This window comes from Mytilus galloprovincialis, chromosome 14, assembly GCF_965363235.1.
Source record: "Mytilus galloprovincialis chromosome 14, xbMytGall1.hap1.1, whole genome shotgun sequence".
Taxonomy (NCBI): domain Eukaryota; kingdom Metazoa; phylum Mollusca; class Bivalvia; order Mytilida; family Mytilidae; genus Mytilus; species Mytilus galloprovincialis.
In genome coordinates this window covers 33,684,234-33,704,574 of record NC_134851.1, presented here as the reverse complement: position 1 = coordinate 33,704,574, position 20,341 = coordinate 33,684,234, and the positions used below count along the sequence as shown (strand labels likewise).

Genomic DNA, 20,341 nt, shown 5'->3' with positions numbered 1-20,341 from the left:
TTTTACAATGTCCGGTACTGAAAATAGTTAGCTGTCACCTGAACAGGTAGATTTCAGCTGTCCAACAACTAATTAGCCTTGATTAAAATTAGAAAGTATTGGAGTAGGGGTTGTTTTAATAGTAATTAATCATAGTGTGACTTTTATGACCGGAAGTCTGTGGCAAAAGGTTGGGTAAAAAAGATGGATAATTATGTTAAAATGACCGAAAAAGCCTTGAAAACTAAAAAGTAGATGACGGTTTCATGCTTTGCTCAGCCGGACTTTTACCGGACATTATCATGATTATAGAAATAACCGTAATATATGACTGTTTTGGAAGCCTTGATCTATAAATCTTTTTTCCTTGAAAATTTTGATTTTTTACAGATATATAATATATACTGTAGAAAGGCTTGTATTATAGTCTGCGTTTTTATTCTCCAAAATTGACCTTTCAGACAGGGTGTGGACTATATAGCTGAATAGAGTACAATAAACAAGAAATAAGAGAAAAATTTCAATTTGTTTACATTACGCCATCTTTATTATTGAAATTGTAGAGGGCGCTCTTATTATTTTTCAAACTAATTATTTTAACTAAGTAATCCATATAAAAAAGTTATTTATATTCAATATCAAATTGAGACTGATAAATATAAAAACTAAACCTATCATTACAAATTTCTTGTTTCTTTTCAATGCATTGGTTGAAATAAACTGGTATCTGCTTCATTGAAACAATTCAAACATAGTTAAAAAGACAACCGTGAACCAGCTTACAATTTGTAACTACAAAATGTAAATGGTTATTGTTCTTTCTGATTTGTTGTTTCATACTGTCGGACCATAATGGTTTGTATTAGCTTAAGACCCTTCAAACAATAATGTGATAGATGTATATATATTAAAAACTGTTTTATAAAAGGATGGAACTGTTTTACTTTCAAAGTCATATTATAGTGATATCTGTTATGTACAGATTTCGACTCTCACCGGTTAATTTCTTCTTTTACACATGCTTTTAAAACTTCCTGTTTAACCATACACATGTTTCTAAATTGTTTTTTAATTGAATTAAACTAATTTTAACAATCATGAAGCGTTCTGGAATCATTTACAAGCTGAATTACAAGCAGTTTCAGCTTCTGTTTGATGATGTTTTTCCAAGAAAATAACGCACAGAAGACCGCACATGATTTGAAATTATCGGAGTTTCATTAGACCTTTTCTAACAGTTTTTTTACCTAAAATTTCGTGGGGGAAGGGGGAGCAGACTATGTACCAGTGCGAACATTACAAGTCTTTCTAGGGCATATAAAATTATATATTTTACTTTTAATATATGCCTATTTTTAAACTCACCTGGCATAGTAAAATATATGATAGCTATAAAAGAGGGCAAGAGTTATGTGAAAACAATTCTACTACAGTTTTAAACCCAGATCGCTGAAATTTCACTGGAAAGTTACACCTACAAAGATGGCAACCATTACGATTTTTCCGTAGTTTTTCCGATTTTGCCATAAAAACTACGCTACTACGGTCAAAGTCGAATAGTTACGGATTCCCAATCATCCCTGTTCAATTTTGTAAAGCACAGATTTTTATTATTACTTTTCCGTCCTGGTCCAGTATTTAGAAAACGCCAATGTTATGCTTCAGGTTTCTCGGGAGTTGTCAACCTATTATATGGTAACGAACTGACTTTCGAAGAGGCAAACTTGCATTTCATGAAGGGAAAACGGTACTATTTATTCTGCAATAGGCGACAATACTAACATTTTCTAAATTTACCACTTTTTATAATAAAAACCTGGATAAAACAGTTATGTGTGGTGTTATTATTATTCTATTTAAAAAATTGAAGCCAAATAGTATCATGACCAATTTCCAACGGAGCTGGTTTATGTTATCCATGCCCACTGTCATTTTACACCAAATTTATGAAATTTTGGAAACTTTTTGGAATAATTCTCTAGAAAATATTTCAATAGGTTTTAAAATTTATATTGTAAATATATATACACACTGCAGTTATTAATAGATAGATATACCCTGTCTTGGGTACACAAAAGGCCAACCTAATGCTAGGAAAATGTAATACTACCTTTTTCCCTGAAGTAACTTCACCCTTTCTCTACTTCTCCGTGAGAAATCGAAACTGTACGAGTCAAGAACATCTGAACAATTAATGAATGAAATACATACTACAGACAACATGTTAAACGACAAATTTTAGTGCACATCACTTTGCAACCACTCGTCAGTAATTTTTTATTGGTAAATGCACATTTATCAATGTTTATGAATGATTACTGAAAACTTTTCAAAAATATGGAAAATTTGAGTTTGTTACTGATTGTGTCAAAAGGAGGTTGGCATCTATGCACATATATTTGTACATACATCTACAAAAGACTCATCAGTGACGCTCAAATCAAACAAGAGGCTCTCAAGAGCCTGAATCGCTCACCTGAATTTTTTTGGTTTAATCTCTCATCACTGATTATTTTGGCTTTTCAATTTATTTAAATGTTCTTTAAATCGTCCTATTCTCTTCAAAAGCCAAAAAAAATTCATTTTCTCCTATGTTCTATTTTAGCAATAGGAGCTATGTTTCTTGACATACAAGGAAATGAAATATAAAATTTATACTAGATACTCTGAAACTCTGAAACTCATTTAGCCTAAGTTTGGCTGAAATTGATACAGCAGTTTCAAAGGAGAAGATTTTGTAAAGTAAGTCAACATGATGAACAAATTGTGAAAAAAGTCTTTAAAGGGCAATAACTCCTTATGAGGTCAATTGACAATTTTGGTCAAATTGACTTATTTGTAGATCTTACTTTGCTGATCATTTTTGCTGTTTACAGTTTATCTTTATCTACAATAATATTCAAGATAATGACCAAAAACTGCAAAATTTCCTTAAAATTACCAATTAAGTGGCAGCAACCCAACAATGGTTTGTTTGATTCATCTGAAAATTTCAGGGATGATAGATCTTGACCTAATGAACAATTTTAACTCATGTCAGATTTGCTCTAAATGCTTTCGTTTTTGAGATATAAGCCAAAAACTGCATTTGACCCCTATGTTCTATTTTAAGGGGGTTCGCGGGTCTAAATCATTTATATAGGATTTCCCTATATTTTTCTATAAATGAACTTTATCTTATAGTTAATAGGAAAAATAAAATAAAAAAGTGGTGTCACCGTTCATTTGCGCTCACAATCTGCCTTCGAAAGAAGCATACATTTTTGTAAAAGTGGGTTTTTTCTGTTGAAGTAATAGGAGAAATAAAGTTAATATCGAAATAGAAAAAGAAATTTATTACAGAAATCGCTCAAATTTTACAATAATTTAGTTTAAGTACAGCTTATATGGAAATTGTATTAAAAAATATAGGTCACCGGTGAGTTGAAAAAGATATTTCAATTTTAAAGCCAAAAAATGGCATTTTTCCACCAAAGGGAGATAATTTGGAACTTTTTGAATGATGTATACATTTTAAAAGTCATCTGGGGCCAATACGAATTGATTGTTTTGAACGATTTTTGTACCATATGATAAAGTAACAACTACAAAAGGTAACAAATAAAATTTGTAATGAAAAACAAATGTTTAATTTTTTTCTGAAATTTTTATACCCTCGAGCCTCCTTAAGTAACGGCGGCCATGTTTTTTGACGGATCAAAAATCTAAGCACACACTTTGTGCAGGATAAGCTAAGGAACAATCATGCTAAGTTTTATCCAAATCCATTCAGTAGTTTCAGAGGAGAAGATTTTTTAAAGGTAGCAAATATGATGAACAAATTGTGAAAAATTGTCATTAAAGGACAATAACCCCTTAAGGGGTCAATTGACAATTTTGATCATATTAACTTATTTGTAGATCTTACTTTGCTGATCATTTTTGCTGTTTACAGTTTATCTTTATCTATAATAATATTCAAGATAATGACCAAAAACTGCAAAATTTCCTTAAAATTACCAATTAAGTGGCAGCAACCCAACAATGGTTTGTTTGATTCATCTGAAAATTTCAGGGCTGATAGATCTTGACCTAATGAACAATTTTAACCCATGTCAGATTTGCTCTAAATGCTTTCGTTTTTGAGATATAAGCCAAAAACTGCATTTGACCCCTATGTTCTATTTTAAGTAACGGCGGCCATGTTTTTTGACGGATCAAAAATCGAAGCGCACACTTTGTGCAGGATACTCTAAGGAACAATCATGCTAAGTTTCATTCAAATCCATTCAGTAGTTTCAGAGAAGAAGATGTTTGAAAAATTGTTAACGACGACAGACAACGACGACGACGACGGACGCCAAGTGATAAGAAAAGCTCACATGGCCTTTTAGGCCAGGTGAGCTAAAAAAGTTTAAAAAGAAAGGCCAGGTTAGTAAGCTAGGCAAGCTGCACTTTTGCTAAAGTAATGCCAACTCCAAATTTTGATGTTTAAAACCATCTTCTAGTAAACTGTAGGAGAGTTTCTTCAAATTTTTGGAAATATTAACATGATGATCACTTTACAGGGAGCAGTACTAGTAATGATTACTCCAAGACTTTAGGTCAATTGAAAATAGCAAAATATCAGAATATCACAACTACAGCCCTCTTCCTGCTGTTCTTCATTATGTTATTTTAAAAAGATAACATCTTCTTTTCTTTCTCAAATGTTTCTTGTACTTATAACTACATTTCAAAAATTCTACATTGATTGTTCACAAATATTTCAACCCACCCATTGGAGACTTTGACAAATTTTGTAATGTTCAAGCTTAATGTATTCAACAACAGTTATTTAAATATTGAATTTATAGACCCATTATGAACATATCTCTATGTTCATTGCTAAATACATGAAATAGTTGTAATAATATATGGTTTTTGAAATTCTGGTCCTTGTAGAGTGAGTGACCCATATTTGCCTCAAAATTTGTTCATTTTAACTTACATTCAACCTACATTTGAATATTTGGAACTTTTTATGTAGGTTTCAGAAATTATGAAAAAATTGTTTGACAAAGGACTTATCTTCAAAACATTGGTAAATTGATCTGATGATAAACACAAACTCTAGAGGAAATCTAGTTGTTCGTGTACAATGGGTGACACTTTTTCACTGCAATGTATGATATGACAATCCTCCCTATCCTGGTATATTATAAAAACTAATGTTAGTAATTACATGAATAAGAATGAGAGAACATTCCTATATTATTTTCTCACAAATATTTTCTTCAAGACTGTGCATGATTACCATATATAAATCTTACATGGCGAGCCGTTTACCTATTTATTTAAATTTCAAGATATATATCTCATATAATATAGTACATTATATATATAATTTATGATATATGTTATAAAGAAAATTATATAAGATATCTTATAAAGTTGATGAGATATATTGAAGTAAGAATAAATAGCAAAACTGCTTGCCATACTTACATAATAGCTCAAATTGTTTAAAAAGACCTGCATATTTCTTTATATGTGCGAATAATCTTCAAAATGGAGTTAAGAGGAATATTAGCTGTTCGAACATTACAAACAGCCTTTACTATCTCTTTAGGCAAAAACTAGCGGCCTAGCCACAATCAGATGTGCATTTTGTGTTTCACATGAAGTCAAAAATGAGTATCACCTCAGGGAAAAACTCTTTTGATATTTTGGTTCAAAAATGGTTTAAATTATGAAAAATTGCCATCGTTAGGCTAACACTGGAAGCATTTATATAATTACATGCAGTTTTTGAAGGAAATATTTAATATTTTTATTAAATAAATGGTGTTTAAAAACTGTATAATTTTCTTTAATGGTTGCCTTCAAGACATGGTCACCAGTGACAGATTTTTGGTCAATGACAAAGACAACAAAATATGTTTAGAACTATTAAATATCAAACATTTTAATTGAAAAAAAAATAACAAGAACATGTTTGACTCACAGTTATTTCAAACAATAGTAGCTTTCTTTGATCATTAATCTTATCTGATAAAACTGTGTCTAAAATTATCTATAAATAACAAAACTTCCAAAAGAATCCTTTCTTTTGGTGTATAGAACATTAAAATAACTTGATGCATATTCTTACAATAAACAATCAAACTTAGCAATACAATTTATATGTTTTGTCTACGGACAAGACATTGTATTCATATTTAATGAAATGCATTATTAAAACCTAATAAAAAGTGTTATCTTGAAGAAAAAAAACATACATTTTATCAGGTTTATCTATCAAATGATGCTTAACTTGAGGAAAATGGAAACAAATACATTTTGATAATGTCTACGGACAAGACATTTTATTGATATTCAATTAAATGCTTTCAAAGATGATTGTTAAAGTTAAGATTAAAAGTTACTAATTAAGTTTTAAGCGGTGTTTTTTAATTTTGGAAAATATAAAAATGTACCCATAATTCTTTACATATCTCAATAATTTATTGATTAAGCCAAAATGAAGACACATTCTTTTAACTGAAATACATATATCTGACTGTTTAAAACAATCAAACTATTGTTAAAACTCAATTTTGACATAGTTGAATGTGTTCTCTTGAAAAAATAACATACATTTTACCTATCAAATTAGGCTGAACTCAAGGAAATTGGATACAAATATATTGTGGTAATGTCTACGGACAAGACAATTTCAGTTAAAAAAAAATTCTGTTAGAAATAATTGTGACTATATTTATGTTGAAAATACTGAGTTTTAATTTGAATAGATAACTTTCATCACCTATAAATAAGATTTAAGTTCCATAGCAGACAAATAATTGAATTTAATACTTGTTATGTACAAGTGTCTTGTCCGTAGACACTTCCTCATCTGCTGTTAATACTGAAATGCAAAAGATAAAGTTAGAGAGAGAGAAATACTTTTTCTTCATTTGATTTAGTTAATCTTTTAAGGTATGCAGCAACTGGAATAAACAATATTGAAGTAAAATAAGGTATGCTTTTTATGACTGATAATCTGACACTTTTTAAAATCCACTCCTGTAAAGTAATTTTACAAAAATTGAGAACACTTAGATTACCATTTATTTATTAAAAATAAGATATTTCTAAGTTTAAACAACACATAGGACTAATTAAGACCCATAAAGCCAAGCAATATTGATAAAAAGACATGTCTACGGACAAGACATGTGTCTACGGACAAGACATTCTGACATATTTTTGAATTTTTTCCTCTATTAATAGATGGTAGAAAAAAATGTTAGTAGTGTTTTCATATCTACAAAAGAACAGGAACTTAGCAATGCAACATTAATGTTATTATGCTTCCAGTTTACTAGGGAATGCATGTCTACGGACAAGACATTTTTTCACTTTATTTGTATATCCAACTTTGATGGCATATATCTCCAGCTAGGGTACTGCAAATTTGATAAATGAGGTAGTTTTTGATAATGTATATACTAGAAGAGAAAACAAAACACATAATAGCATAAATTTGGTTTATTTTTCTCTTTTATCACTACACTGAGCAAGCTAAAAACAAAAGTACAAAATTGCATAACAAGCGCATAGTATTCAACTTTTTATCATAACTTTGTAACCACTGAAGATTTTTTGTTGCAACAAACAGTAAAAGAAAGATGAATAAATTGTCTATAGCAATGAACCAATAATGTAGTTCAAATTAAGTTCACTTATTAACTATCAATTGATAAAAACAGCGAAATTTTAAATGAAACAACATAACGTGAAATTTTGCCCATTTCAGCGTGTATTGTAGTGTTTTTTTTAAAAACGGTAACACCTATACATGATATTTGATATTCATTGTGAAGCCCTACATTCTCTTCTTCAGTTCAAAGATGTATTACTTATGTAAAGTTTATCTTCTTGTCTTTACAAGCCTATAACATAGACCCAATATGAAATGCACATCTGATCTTGGCTAGGCCGTCGGTAAAATTTTATTGAAAAAATGACAAAATGGCGAAAATGTGTCTGATTAATATGCGACACCCATTCTACATTGTTATAACATTGTCTCATGATCATCTATACTCATCACAGTATAAGTATAACTGCTGATACTCTAAGTAATTCTCACACATTTTGTTTGGACCTAATATATTCTATGCAGTATGTGATGCGGTTTTTTTTTAATAGAAAGTCAATGTTGTATTTATTTTTTTCAAATCTTCAATTGAAAACAACTTTTTATATTCACTTCTCTTCTTGACTGGAACAAAAAAAATAAGATTCAAACAACTATTTTTTTCTTTAAATCATGACTAAAAGAGATTAATTATCTGTGTCTTATGAAAGTGCAATAAGCCACTACAATTAAACTCAACAGAATGTATAAAAAAACAATATGTTCTTTTATTCAATCAAAAATCCAGTATTTTTTTTTTAGGTGACCAATATGTGATCGATTTAGATGAATCTTCAACACTTCCTGATTCAGGTGAATCTTCTACGACACTTCCTGATTTGGATGAAAATGAATCTTGGGTACTTCCTGTTGTCATCACTCTTCCAGTACTGTCAATTTTAGCTATAATGGTAGTTTGTTACTTTGTTAGAAGAAATAGGAAAAAGAAAAGAATAAATTGGAAAAAGAAAAGAAGAAATTTGAAAAAGAAAGAAAATCCAAAAGGTAAGAAGAATTGCATTGTATCTGCAATGCTATAAATATTCACCAATTTAACAAGATAGAAAAAACTTAGACTTAGTAAACGGTCTTATTATAACTCAGTATGTTTTTTATGCCTCAGGCTTACTTAGGGATATAATAAACGACATTAAAGACAACAACACCCATCAATTACCGCATGGTGATTAATTTATTGTGGTCGACATGTTTCGCCAACAAGCGTGGCGTCTTCAGGACAATATTATACATGAAATCAAAAAGTGAAGTACAAATTTTGCAGTTGTGTGGTTTGCCGAACAATAGAGGTTGTTATGACGACATTATAGATATAAATAGAAAGTGAAAGTAAAATAAGAATCTAGTATAGTTAAAACAGAGAAAGTTTGTCAATAAAGTTATTAAGGATGTGGTTATCTGCTATTCTTGCACGTCTGTGTAGTGGTCCTCATAGAAGTTTCTAGTGGTAATATTGTAGAAATGATGGAAGTAGCTCATAAAATGTCAGTTCATTTCCAAATTGGACAACACCCCATTGGCCATCCCATACCAATTCAACTGGCTTCGCTCCGAGGGAGGAACTGCTTCCATTGAGTTAGTAAAAGGTGAAGTGTATGATCGGCGCAATTTTGGGAATTGTAAATCATGGTAGACGAATAGTAGATGTGTTCATAAATATCAACTTTGCTAATAAAATGTCCGTGGATGAAGCTTTTCTTTATAAATATTGTTTGTGGTTTATGTGGTTCATCTTGGTTCTGGTTCCTTCCTTTTTTCTCTAAGTAAAATGCCTGGTATTTCGAATTACTTTGACTTTGTGTACTTATGTATGGTATGTAAATCTTCAGTGATGAACTGCTTCTTCTTTGTATGTTTCTGTGGTTGCTTGTTTCCAAATCTCTCCTTATTTTTTCTCCTTATCTGGTAATTTCGGGAACGGATCGAGAACTTTTTAAATGGTCCGGTATTTCGTTCATGCTGTGTGGTTGTTAGGTACAACGCTAGTTTGGCAAAGGTGGATCCTCTCGAATGCAGGGTGTTCACAGTAAAAAAGTAAACTTCAACTTGGAAAATGGTGAACCAACACCTGAAGTGGTTATCGTGCGGTTGGGTAATAGCGGGTGGATACCACGCGGTATTCACAGTTGTCTTTCACTATAAAAGCAAATAAACGACATTAAAGACAACAACACCCATCAATTACCGCATGGTGATTAATTTATTGTGGTCGACATGTTTCGCCAACAAGCGTGGCGTCTTCAGGACAATATTATACATGAAATCAAAAAGTGAAGTACAAATTTTGCGGTTGTGTGGTTCGCCGAGCAGTAGAGGTTGTTATGACGACCTTATAGATATAAATAGAAAGTGAAAGTGAGAGTAAAATAAGAATCTAGTATAGTTAAAACAGAGAAAGTTTGTCAATAAAGTTATTAAGGATGTGGTTATCTGCTATTCTTGCACGTCTGTGTAGTGGTCCTCATAGAAGTTTCTAGTGGTAATATTGTAGAAATGATGGAAGTAGCTCATAAAATGTCAGTTCATTTCCAAATTGGACAACACCCCATTGGCCATCCCGTACCAATTCAATTAGGGATATTTTGTATTTTGGTCTGTGGGTCCATTAATTTGTTCGTCCCTGTGTCCACCGTTTTGTCCCGCTTCAGGTTAAAAGATTTTGGTCAAGTAGTTTTTTATGCTGAAGTCCAATCAACTTGAAACTTAGTACACAAATTTTTTTATTGTTCTCTTTGATATGATCTTTGTAATTTTAATGCCAAATTAGAGTTTTCACCCCAATATTACAGTCCACTGAACATAAATGATGTTGCCAGTGAGGCATCTGTGTACTATGGAATCATTCTTGTTTTTATCTTTATATAGATATAGGAAGATGTGGTGTGAGTGCCAATGAGACAACTCTCCATCCAAATAACAATTTTAAAAAAGACAACCATTATAGGTCAACACGGAGCTGTGGCTCACACTGAACAACAAGCTTTAAAGGGCCCCAAAATTACTAGTGTAAAACCATTCACACAGGAAAACCAACTGTCTAATCTATATAAAAAACCGAGAAACGAGATAGACATATAAATTACATAAACAAACGACAACTACTGTACATCAGATTCCTGACTTAGGACAGGTGCAAACATTTGCAGCGGGATTAAAAGTTTTAATGGATCCAAACCTCCCTTTTTCTGAACCAATAGACATCACAACATAGAAAACATATTATAAAATATCAATTGGCAGGCTTAACTCAATCAAAAACGTAAATTAATACACTATGAACGAATAAATTTGATAGGTGATATCTGAATGGAAATGCACAGTTAATAAAATATTGGGGTCAAACATTCAAGGCCAAAAAAGCAAACAAACAAGTCCAAACAAAGCCATGGCAAGACACCACTGCGAAATATTTAACCCTTCGAAAATATATATATTTCTCACATCAAAACATTTTCATATTATTTTTTTATGTTCTTTAAAAAAATTCATGTGTATTCATTGAAGAAGTGATAAGATATGTTGTTTCACAGAATAAAACCATGTATTTATGCGAAATACATTCCTTTGTCAGTCAAAACACAAGTCACATGGTTTGTAATGTCTGTGGCAACATATATAACACAAGAAAAATTGGTCATCTTCTGTAAAAATAGGTTAACATATCTGAAATAATAAATTGTCAGTCAAATAGGATGTATTTTTCCGTAAAAGCAATATTTAGCAAGAATTTACTATTATGTGTTTAAAGAGAAACTGTTATTAGAAAAAATAGATCATCAAAAAAGAGAATTTAAGAGTGACTTAGTCTTCATGGTCATGAATTATGTTCTAGTCTATGTGGTAAATTCAGAAATTATTGTGATATTTTTATTATTGCAAAAAATGCAATGGTTATAACCACAATAATTTAAAAACACATTTTGATTTTTTTTTCTATGAATAAGAGATGATTCTTCTTGATAATGATTATGGCAAAAGTAAAAATCAAATTTTAGTCTTGCATGACAAAATAAGAAAAATAAATGCAAGCAATAATTATATCTGAATTTACAGTAATCCTAGAGAGTGACAAGTGTGGAAGATGCACAAGAGCCATGTTCATGTTAGCTAAGGCCTAAAAAAAAAAATGTTGTGTTTCCGGTCACCCGACCGACCGTCCTTCAGACCCCCGACTCAAAAGTTTTTAAAGCTGATGTGGAAAAGAAAAATAATTTGTATACCTACCGACCGTTTTTTCTGAAAGAAAATAAAAAATTCTAAGTCCCTCGATCTTTTTATCGCCCCAAAAGAAAACAACGCTAATTTTAAACTTGAGGCTTGTTTTTATAATGTACAGTAGATTCCGGTTATTTGCATAGCCTAGTTGTCAGACAAAATTATGCAATAAAGCGGAGTATGCTTATATCCGAAATACCAAATGACAGAGTCAAATAACATCGATAGAACAGATCAGGAAATCCCTGAAGAAAGATGAACGTCTGTAATCCACATACAACATACTGAATGTTGATTTATTCTAATAACAAATATTTGTATAGTGTCATATGTGTTATTTTATTTTGTTTCTTTTGATAAAGATTATAAACACATTTTGTTTTAGTTTATTTGCGTTCCGACTTTCCTTTACCTGGGATACAAAAATAAACTTCTAAAAATAGATTTGTTTCTATGACATAATATGTACACTGTACATTGCTATGCTTTGATTTAAATAAGCTTTCAAACAATTCTTCACAGTTTATAATTATTTTAACAGTAGATATATGTAATGAATTGCCTTTGATATGCAGTTTGACATTGAAGTAACACCTCGTTAGTTTCGTATATATTTATGCACAGCAGTAATGGGGCCCTGTACGGGTTATTTGCTGGACACAAGTGTTGAAAGTGAGAAAATGTAATAATTAAGGGTAAATACTCTTTTCATAAAATATCAAAAATAAATGATTCATGTATAAAATTCTTAAACCATATATAAATGCCCTACAATATTTAACATTAATACAGATCACCCCAAGCCCAAATTCTAGAGTTCACATTGGTTATGTCATGATCGATAATGAGCAGGAGTTATTGTTTTTAAAATTAACCCCAAATGTTACAAATCTGACAATCCCAAACTTTTGGTCCTGAAATAGGGGAATTTGGTTTAAAAAGCTAATTTCAATGGGGAAGCGGTGCCAAAATTTTTTTTAGGTTTGGACTTATTTTTTTTCTCAGGGTATTTACAAGGGGGAAAACTACTATTCAAGTTATTATATATAAAATACAAAAGAAAATGAATGGATAAGGCTGATAAAAACTCACACAATAATCTTGAAAATTGTCAAACGGTCATAAGCAATGAACAAAGTGTCCATGCCTTTAAACAAAACCAAGACAGCAATGAAGATTAAAAAAAAAAAAAAAAAAAAAAAATCCTTACCTACCGTCCCTTCAAAATTTCAAGGGGGTGATCGGAAACACAACATTATTTTTTTTAGGCCTAAACAGGATACTTATAGCCTCTTGTTCAAAAATATTAGCACCTCAATGCAATGTTCAACAATCCTCATTTTACATATAGTTATTTTTTATTCCTTTTTACTATAGCATACATACTTTTCTGGTAAGCATGGTTCAACTGAAAAGTTAGGTAATGGATGGCATGATGGTATCATCTATATAGCTTTATGCATGGTATTTGTAGTAGTATCCATAAAATTTCATGTATGGGAAATACGTTTTCATTTATAAAGTGACATGTCATGTGTTTCATTTTCTTGTGGTACGTGCTGAATTTCTCTCATCATAATTTGATGTATATGTCCCAGACCTTATGAGTATTTGGACCGTATGCATACTTTTTCAAAATACTCTTACGGTCGGACCGTCTGGTACAGTCTGACTAATATTAAGAAGTTGGTCAAGTTTATTAGATACAAATGCATATAACAGATCAACATAACTTAATTCTCAAATTAATATAAAATAGTTCAATTACAATTGAAATATTATAAAGCTTTATATTTTAACGTTTTAAAAAATCCACGCTAATTTTAAGTCTGTTAATGTCTTGTATTTAGCATGTTTAGCATGTCCATCTGTAATACATTAATTGAATTATGATCACTGAAATTGAAGAGATGGGAAGTAAACATAATTTGGGAGAACAATTGTTTTAGAATATTTAGCAACTTAACAAAAAAATGCAATTGCAAAGAAACATGCATGAACTGCAAACATGTAAATGTAAAAAATATTACGTAACTTGTGTCACCTTTGAAGAGAGTACAAAAATAGGATTCAGATATACAATTTAAACAAATATTCAATTTCAATTGTTTGTTTGTTAATTTTATCCAGGTAATTGTAAGAATAACAATTTGTAAAACTAAAAATAAGTTGTGATAAATGGTTGTTTAAATTTAACCCATATGATCCAATAACATGTAGGTCAGCTCGTACTGTTATGGTCCGACCATAAGAGTATACATATACAGTCCGTACTGTACGTAGGTGTACAGTCCAAATACTCATTTGGTCTGGAACATATATACCTGCCAACTGCCACTATTTGTGGGAGATTTCCCCAAGTGGAAATTTTGAAACAGCAAATTTGTCCACAATTAAAAACAAAGCAATCAATGTGATCAATTTGACCATTGGTATATATACATGTAGCATTGTAAAAGTATGAAAAAGCAAATTTAACAACAACAGCAATAAATTTTAAGGCCTCTTTAAAGGTTTTGTAGGACTATGACAGCTCCCATCTTGCATGTAAAATCCCCATGGGCATTTTGAAATGCTGGCAGGTATATGTATATGTATAACTGTTGCTGGTGTAGAGTATCTACTTATATTTATAAATGCATGTTGTACTGTGCCATTTTGAGATGTTCATGATTGTTTGGTAACCATACATACCTTGTGTTACATCATTAACCATAGTTATCATATGGGCAAGAATTCACTAACAGATCTAAAGTGTGACATTGAAATTAAAAAAAAAAAATCCCCTTTATTCATTCAAAAATGCTTTACTTCTAAATGTCAAGACATCTAAAATCAAGAGTTTGTTGGGAAATATGTCTTCTTATAAAATAGTATTTATTGATATATGGATTATCTAACATATCTAACATTGACACCAAGATTGTTTCAGATTTAAATTAATCACTGATTTGAAAATTTCATTTAATTAAAGCAACTGAAAGCATTCAAAATTTGTAAGATTTGATTGAAACCAAAGACTAAGACATTATTTCTGGCCTTATATTTTTAAAAAAGTGCACTATTTAAATTTATTTATCAACTTTTTAAATTAAAGATAGTATGAGACAAAAATTTAAGTCCTTGGTTGCTGCAATTTATGTTTGTTTGATACATTTTTGCATGTAACAATGTTAAAGGCCCTCTGGATGATGCTGCATGTCAGACTTGGGGTCAATTACATTGGAATGTAATTAATTAAATTACACATTACATTGCAAAAATGGTCAATTACACTAATTACACATTACACAGTTTTTGAAATGTAATTAATTAAATTACAATTACTTTACTAAAGTAATTAATTAAATTACACATTACATTTCATCACGATTTTTTTTAACAATATTTTACATGTTTATATAATGCATGTCTAAAATATTCATGTAAGCATATGTAGTTGAAGCGTTGCATTTGATAATCATTTAATATAGTTATTTTAATGTTTTGTCAATAAGTCTGAATCTTCTGGTCTGAAAACAGCAATTGTAAATAGTCTTTCTACAGGAGCTAATGTTGAGCAAGATATTGCTTGATCAGGACATGGAAGTTTTATGATTAGAAGATCATTATATTGATAGGAGAGGGAATTTGTTCCCATTAACTTGCCAATACATCAACAGTCTTCACGACAAACTTTCAAATCTACAGGCCCGGAGCTCAATTTTTGAAAATTTTTAGTTAGATTCTGTTGGCCTGTAGATATGATTTTTACAGGCCCGAGAGCAATTTTACTAGCCTGGGATGCCTGGGCTGCCACTCAGCGTGAAGACTGCATCAAGGGGTATTTTGACATCTCAGAAATGAACTCCTTTGAATTAAACATAATATGAATAAAGAAATTATAAATGAATTTAAAATATCTTTTTATTTTACTTTAAAAATATTAAAAAGTGTGCTTGTCACAATATTGAAAATAATTTTTAGTACAAACAATGTATATAATGTCTAAATATTAGCAATATTTTGCTAATTAGATAAAATATCAGTAATAGTGGCATTGCCCCTGGACATTTTAATCTGGTTAATTGCTGTTTGTTTTTACAGCTGTTAATTTTTAATTCTATAATCCTTTTGTGTATACTAATTTGACAAAATGATTGTATGCAGTGATTTTAAATTCTAAATGAACTGTTTCAGAAAGATGTTTCACAGTGACACATTTTATTGTTTTTGTTTAACAAGGTGTTTATTACTTATCAATCTATTTAGTTAAAGATCTTTCTTAAAAACTGAACAACCTTTATATATGATTATCACATTTTTTAAATTATAAGGCTATTCAAAAAAAAATCTGTAGGTCAAATAAATGATATAAAAACTTCAGAACAAATACAGACTTCATATATTAAAAAAGAATTGATATTAGTATTTGAAAAATATATATAATTTTACAATTTATATTATTAAACTCAAATCCTTAACTGTAACACCAAAAAAAGTACATGTAATTGAAATGTAATTCAAAAGTAATTGAGCATTACATGCTTTTTTCAATGTAATTAATTAAATTACCATTACATGTAATTAAAAAAATGCTCAATTACACATTACATTCAATTACACGGAAAATTGTAATGCATTACACTTAATTACCATTACATTTTTAATTACCCCATCCCTGCTGCATGTGATAAAAATTTTGGCATGTATTATTCTCTATATATATTTACACTTTCTTACACTTGACTTGCTCCCTATATTAATACCTAAGCATGTAAAACAACCTTAATTTAAAAGATATTACATTAAAAGGATAACAGGGTTTTCTGAGAGGAAAATAAATGCAATGAATATTAGGTTATTAATATTTCATCAATAAAAACTTCTACTAAAAAATGTACTTCAGTGTCTTAAAGATAAATGTTTCTCTGACAGAGTGTTGCAGATCAGTCTGATAATGATTAAAATTTAAATATTTTGTAAATGTTTACTTGACTAATAGTCTATGTCATTTTTCTATTAAACTTTTTTGACAAACTCTTAAATTTTATGGATCCGTTTGCTATTCTACTTATAGTCATAAGAAACGAGTGAGTGGTGAAAAATAATGTATGTCCAATTCTTGAACCAATGCATGTATACATAATAAACTTAGTCCTCTTTGCACGATTTTATCATTATTTTCGCAAATATATCATATAATCGTCATTTTTTTTCTCTCTGTTTGTTATGATTTAACAAATATGGTTGCTCATTAAATGCCGTGTTTAGATCCGAGTTTTACCGATTGTCACTTTAAAGTAAACAAATCACAAAAAGCATGGGCATTGAGCACGTGTTTAACATGTATAATCAGATATTTGTTTATTTCAATGACAGATCCATGCGTATTGTGGTCACCGGATTTTTACGAGGAGGGTTACGTGGGTCACTGTGCAAACGGAAAATATGTCAGCGAATTGCTTGCTGGAAGCAAGCAATTAAAAATAAGTAAACTTCTTCTAAATGTGGAAAAATTAAAGAATTTTCCTCAGAAAAAAGTATATGTACATAAGTTGTATAATGAAAACTATCCATTTAGTTACAAAAAACATATGCATTTTTTTTTAATTTGAGGTTTCTTATGACTTTAATATACAGTTGAACCTCTATAACTTCATAAGACAAAGTTGAGATGATCAGAAAAGAACTATTTTGACTTATTGTCATGCTTATTTGATATTATTTGTTATTTTATGTTTTCCTTTTATAATATTGTAAATTGTACTGTCAATCTGGTGTAGTATTCCATTTAAGTGATCAAAATCAATAGTGCATGTAGTACAATATGTAGTATCAACAAAACACAAGTTATTTTATAAAAACCTAGACAGAAAATTAGTAATGTGATTTGATATGAATTTAATGGTTCTTTCATCCTTTATGAATCTGCTCAGCTTGTGTTGGTATGCACAAATACTAAATTTCATTATAAGACCGGTTAAGTGTGGTCACAAAAAGAATGCTTAAAGGTTTTTTTCAATTGAAATCACATTCTTTTGTAAAAAACAAATGGTGCATTGTAGGTGAGGCAAGAAGTAGCAAGCTTACAAGTAGAAGAATCCAGTCATCATGGTCAAAGAGCAATATATCTGCAGTAGATATAGATGTAATTCATGTAATTATGATTTATATTAATACATTTGATGCTGTATCATCAATACCATTAACAGTAATAATTTTACTGCACCTGTAATTGTTTTGCTGCTTATATCCTGGTTATATATAACATTTGCACCAACACAAATTAATTAAAAAAATTGTATGAGAACCAGAAGATTATGGTCATACAGTTATTTTTTTTTTAAGATTAAAAATAGTTATTTAAAGTATATATCTAGAAACATTGACTTATCATGCAAACTGAAAAATTACATACATTTAGAAATCTCCATTATTTCTTTTATACACAATATTATTTGCTATTTCTTTACTTGTGTGTGATGTATAATATATAAAAGTCTGTCCTGTCTGCAGAATGTGCAGTTGTATATATAAAGTTTATAGTGCATTTGTTGAAATTCAATATATTCTCTTCATTATATGCTGGTATCCATGAAGTTAAATCTACTTGAGGATCTTTCTATGTCTTGAGTTGGACAATAAACGAATGACTGTAATATTTTTTCTGTCGATGAAGAAATAACATAAAAAATTTGGTACACACTGAATAACGCGCATAGCGGGTTATTTAACAGTGTTCACCACATTTTTTATGTTAATTTGAATAGACAGAAAAAAATTACAGTCATTTCTAATGATTTGATTTTAAATTCCATTTTAAACCGTAGAAAACTTTGATGACATCACGGTCACATTACTAAACTATGTCTATGGGCTGATAACAAAATCAGAAGACGCATTACATCTAAAGTTAAATTATCAGTTAATATATTTTATGGACACTTAAATTAATGGATAAAGCCATCCACAAAAATTGGTACCACACAAATAACAGTACCTTGACAGTATGTATGTTACATGACGTCACAACAATTCAAATGTATAATACTAAGGGATAAAGAAAAATACTTGTCAAACCAATATCCCAATGATATTAAATTATTTTGAAAGTTTAAAATGTTGAAGTCAAAATTGAACCATCAGTGTAATTATTTTGCATATTGTCTTGTACCTTATCGCATTTACTACCTTACATCATAAAATCTTTTCACTAAAAATTTATTAGTTGAAGTTGAATAGATATTTTTTTTCAATATATTGAAGACAGCACACTTCTCATTTCTTTCTAAATTATGGTTTTCTATTGTCTTTCTAGCTAGAAGAAGACGGTCTGATTGATAAAGAACAGCTATCCTTTAGAAGTCTACAAAAGAGAGTGAGTGAGGCTGACTGTTTAGAAACAAATACATAATCAAATTGTCAGAACTTGTGCTTTTTTGTTAGATATTCTGACCTGCAATGACATAGGAGTCAGACTACTTTTATTCTGAGTTTTACTGTGTGTTTGTTTATTCTCAATTGGCTAAAGGTAAAGGGGAGACTTGAGATCTCACAAATCATGTTAAGCCTGCATCATTTTTGTGCTTGTCCTAAAACAGGAGCCTCTGGTCTTTGTTAATCTTGTATTTCTTTTTTAGCTCACCTGGCCCGAAGGGCCAAGTGAGCTTATGCCATCACTTGGCGTCTGCGTCTGTCGTCTGTCGTCGTCGTCTGTCGTCGTAAACTATTTCAAGAATCTTCTCCTCTGAAACTACTGGGCCAAATACTTCCAAACTTCAACTGAATGTTCCTTAGGGTATCTAGTTTATAAATTGTATCCGAGGTTTTGATTTATCAACAAACATGGTCGCCATTGCTAAAAATAGAACATAGGGGTCAAATGCAGTTTTTGGCTTATAACTCAAAAACCAAAGCATTTAGAGCAAATCTGACAGGGGTAAAATTGTTTATCAGGTCAAGATCTATCTGCCCTGAAATTTTCAGATGAATCAGACAACCCGTTGTTGGGTTGCTGCCCCTGAATTGGTAATTTTAAGGAAATTTTGCTGTTTTTGGTTATTATCTTGAATATTATTATAGATAGAGATAAACTGTAAACAGCAATAATGTTCAGCAAAGTAAGATTTACAAATAAGTCAACATGACCGAAATGGTCAGTTGACCCCTTTAGGAGTTATTGCCCTTTATAGTCAATTTTTAACCATTTTTCGTAAATCTTAGTTATCTTTTACAAAAATCTTCTCCTCTGAAACTACTGGGCCAAATACTTCCAAACTTTAACTGAATGTTCCTTAGGGTATCTAGTTTATAAATTGTATCCGAAGTTTTGATCTATCAACAAACATGGTCGCCATTGCTAAAAATAGAACATAGGGGTCAAATGCAGTTTTTGGCTTATAACTCAAAAACCAAAGCATTTAGAGCAAATCTGACATGGGGTTATATTGTTAATCAGGTCAAGATCTATCTGCCCAGAAATTTTCAGATGAATCAGACAACCTG

The 20,341-nt window shown here is 30.4% G+C and overlaps 1 protein-coding gene across 1 annotated transcript in view; it reads left to right on the top strand.

Moving 5' to 3' along the window:
* The window catches only part of LOC143059444 (uncharacterized), a 38,575-nt gene extending 19,325 nt beyond the window's left edge, over positions 1–19,250 (top strand). Inside the window, exons 6-7 of the mRNA XM_076232942.1 lie at positions 8,384–8,532; positions 19,155–19,250. Of these exons, the coding sequence (XP_076089057.1) occupies positions 8,384–8,532; positions 19,155–19,250 (245 nt within the window). The remainder of the gene's footprint in view (positions 1–8,383; positions 8,533–19,154) is intronic.
* Positions 19,251–20,341: the final 1,091 nt, after the last annotated feature.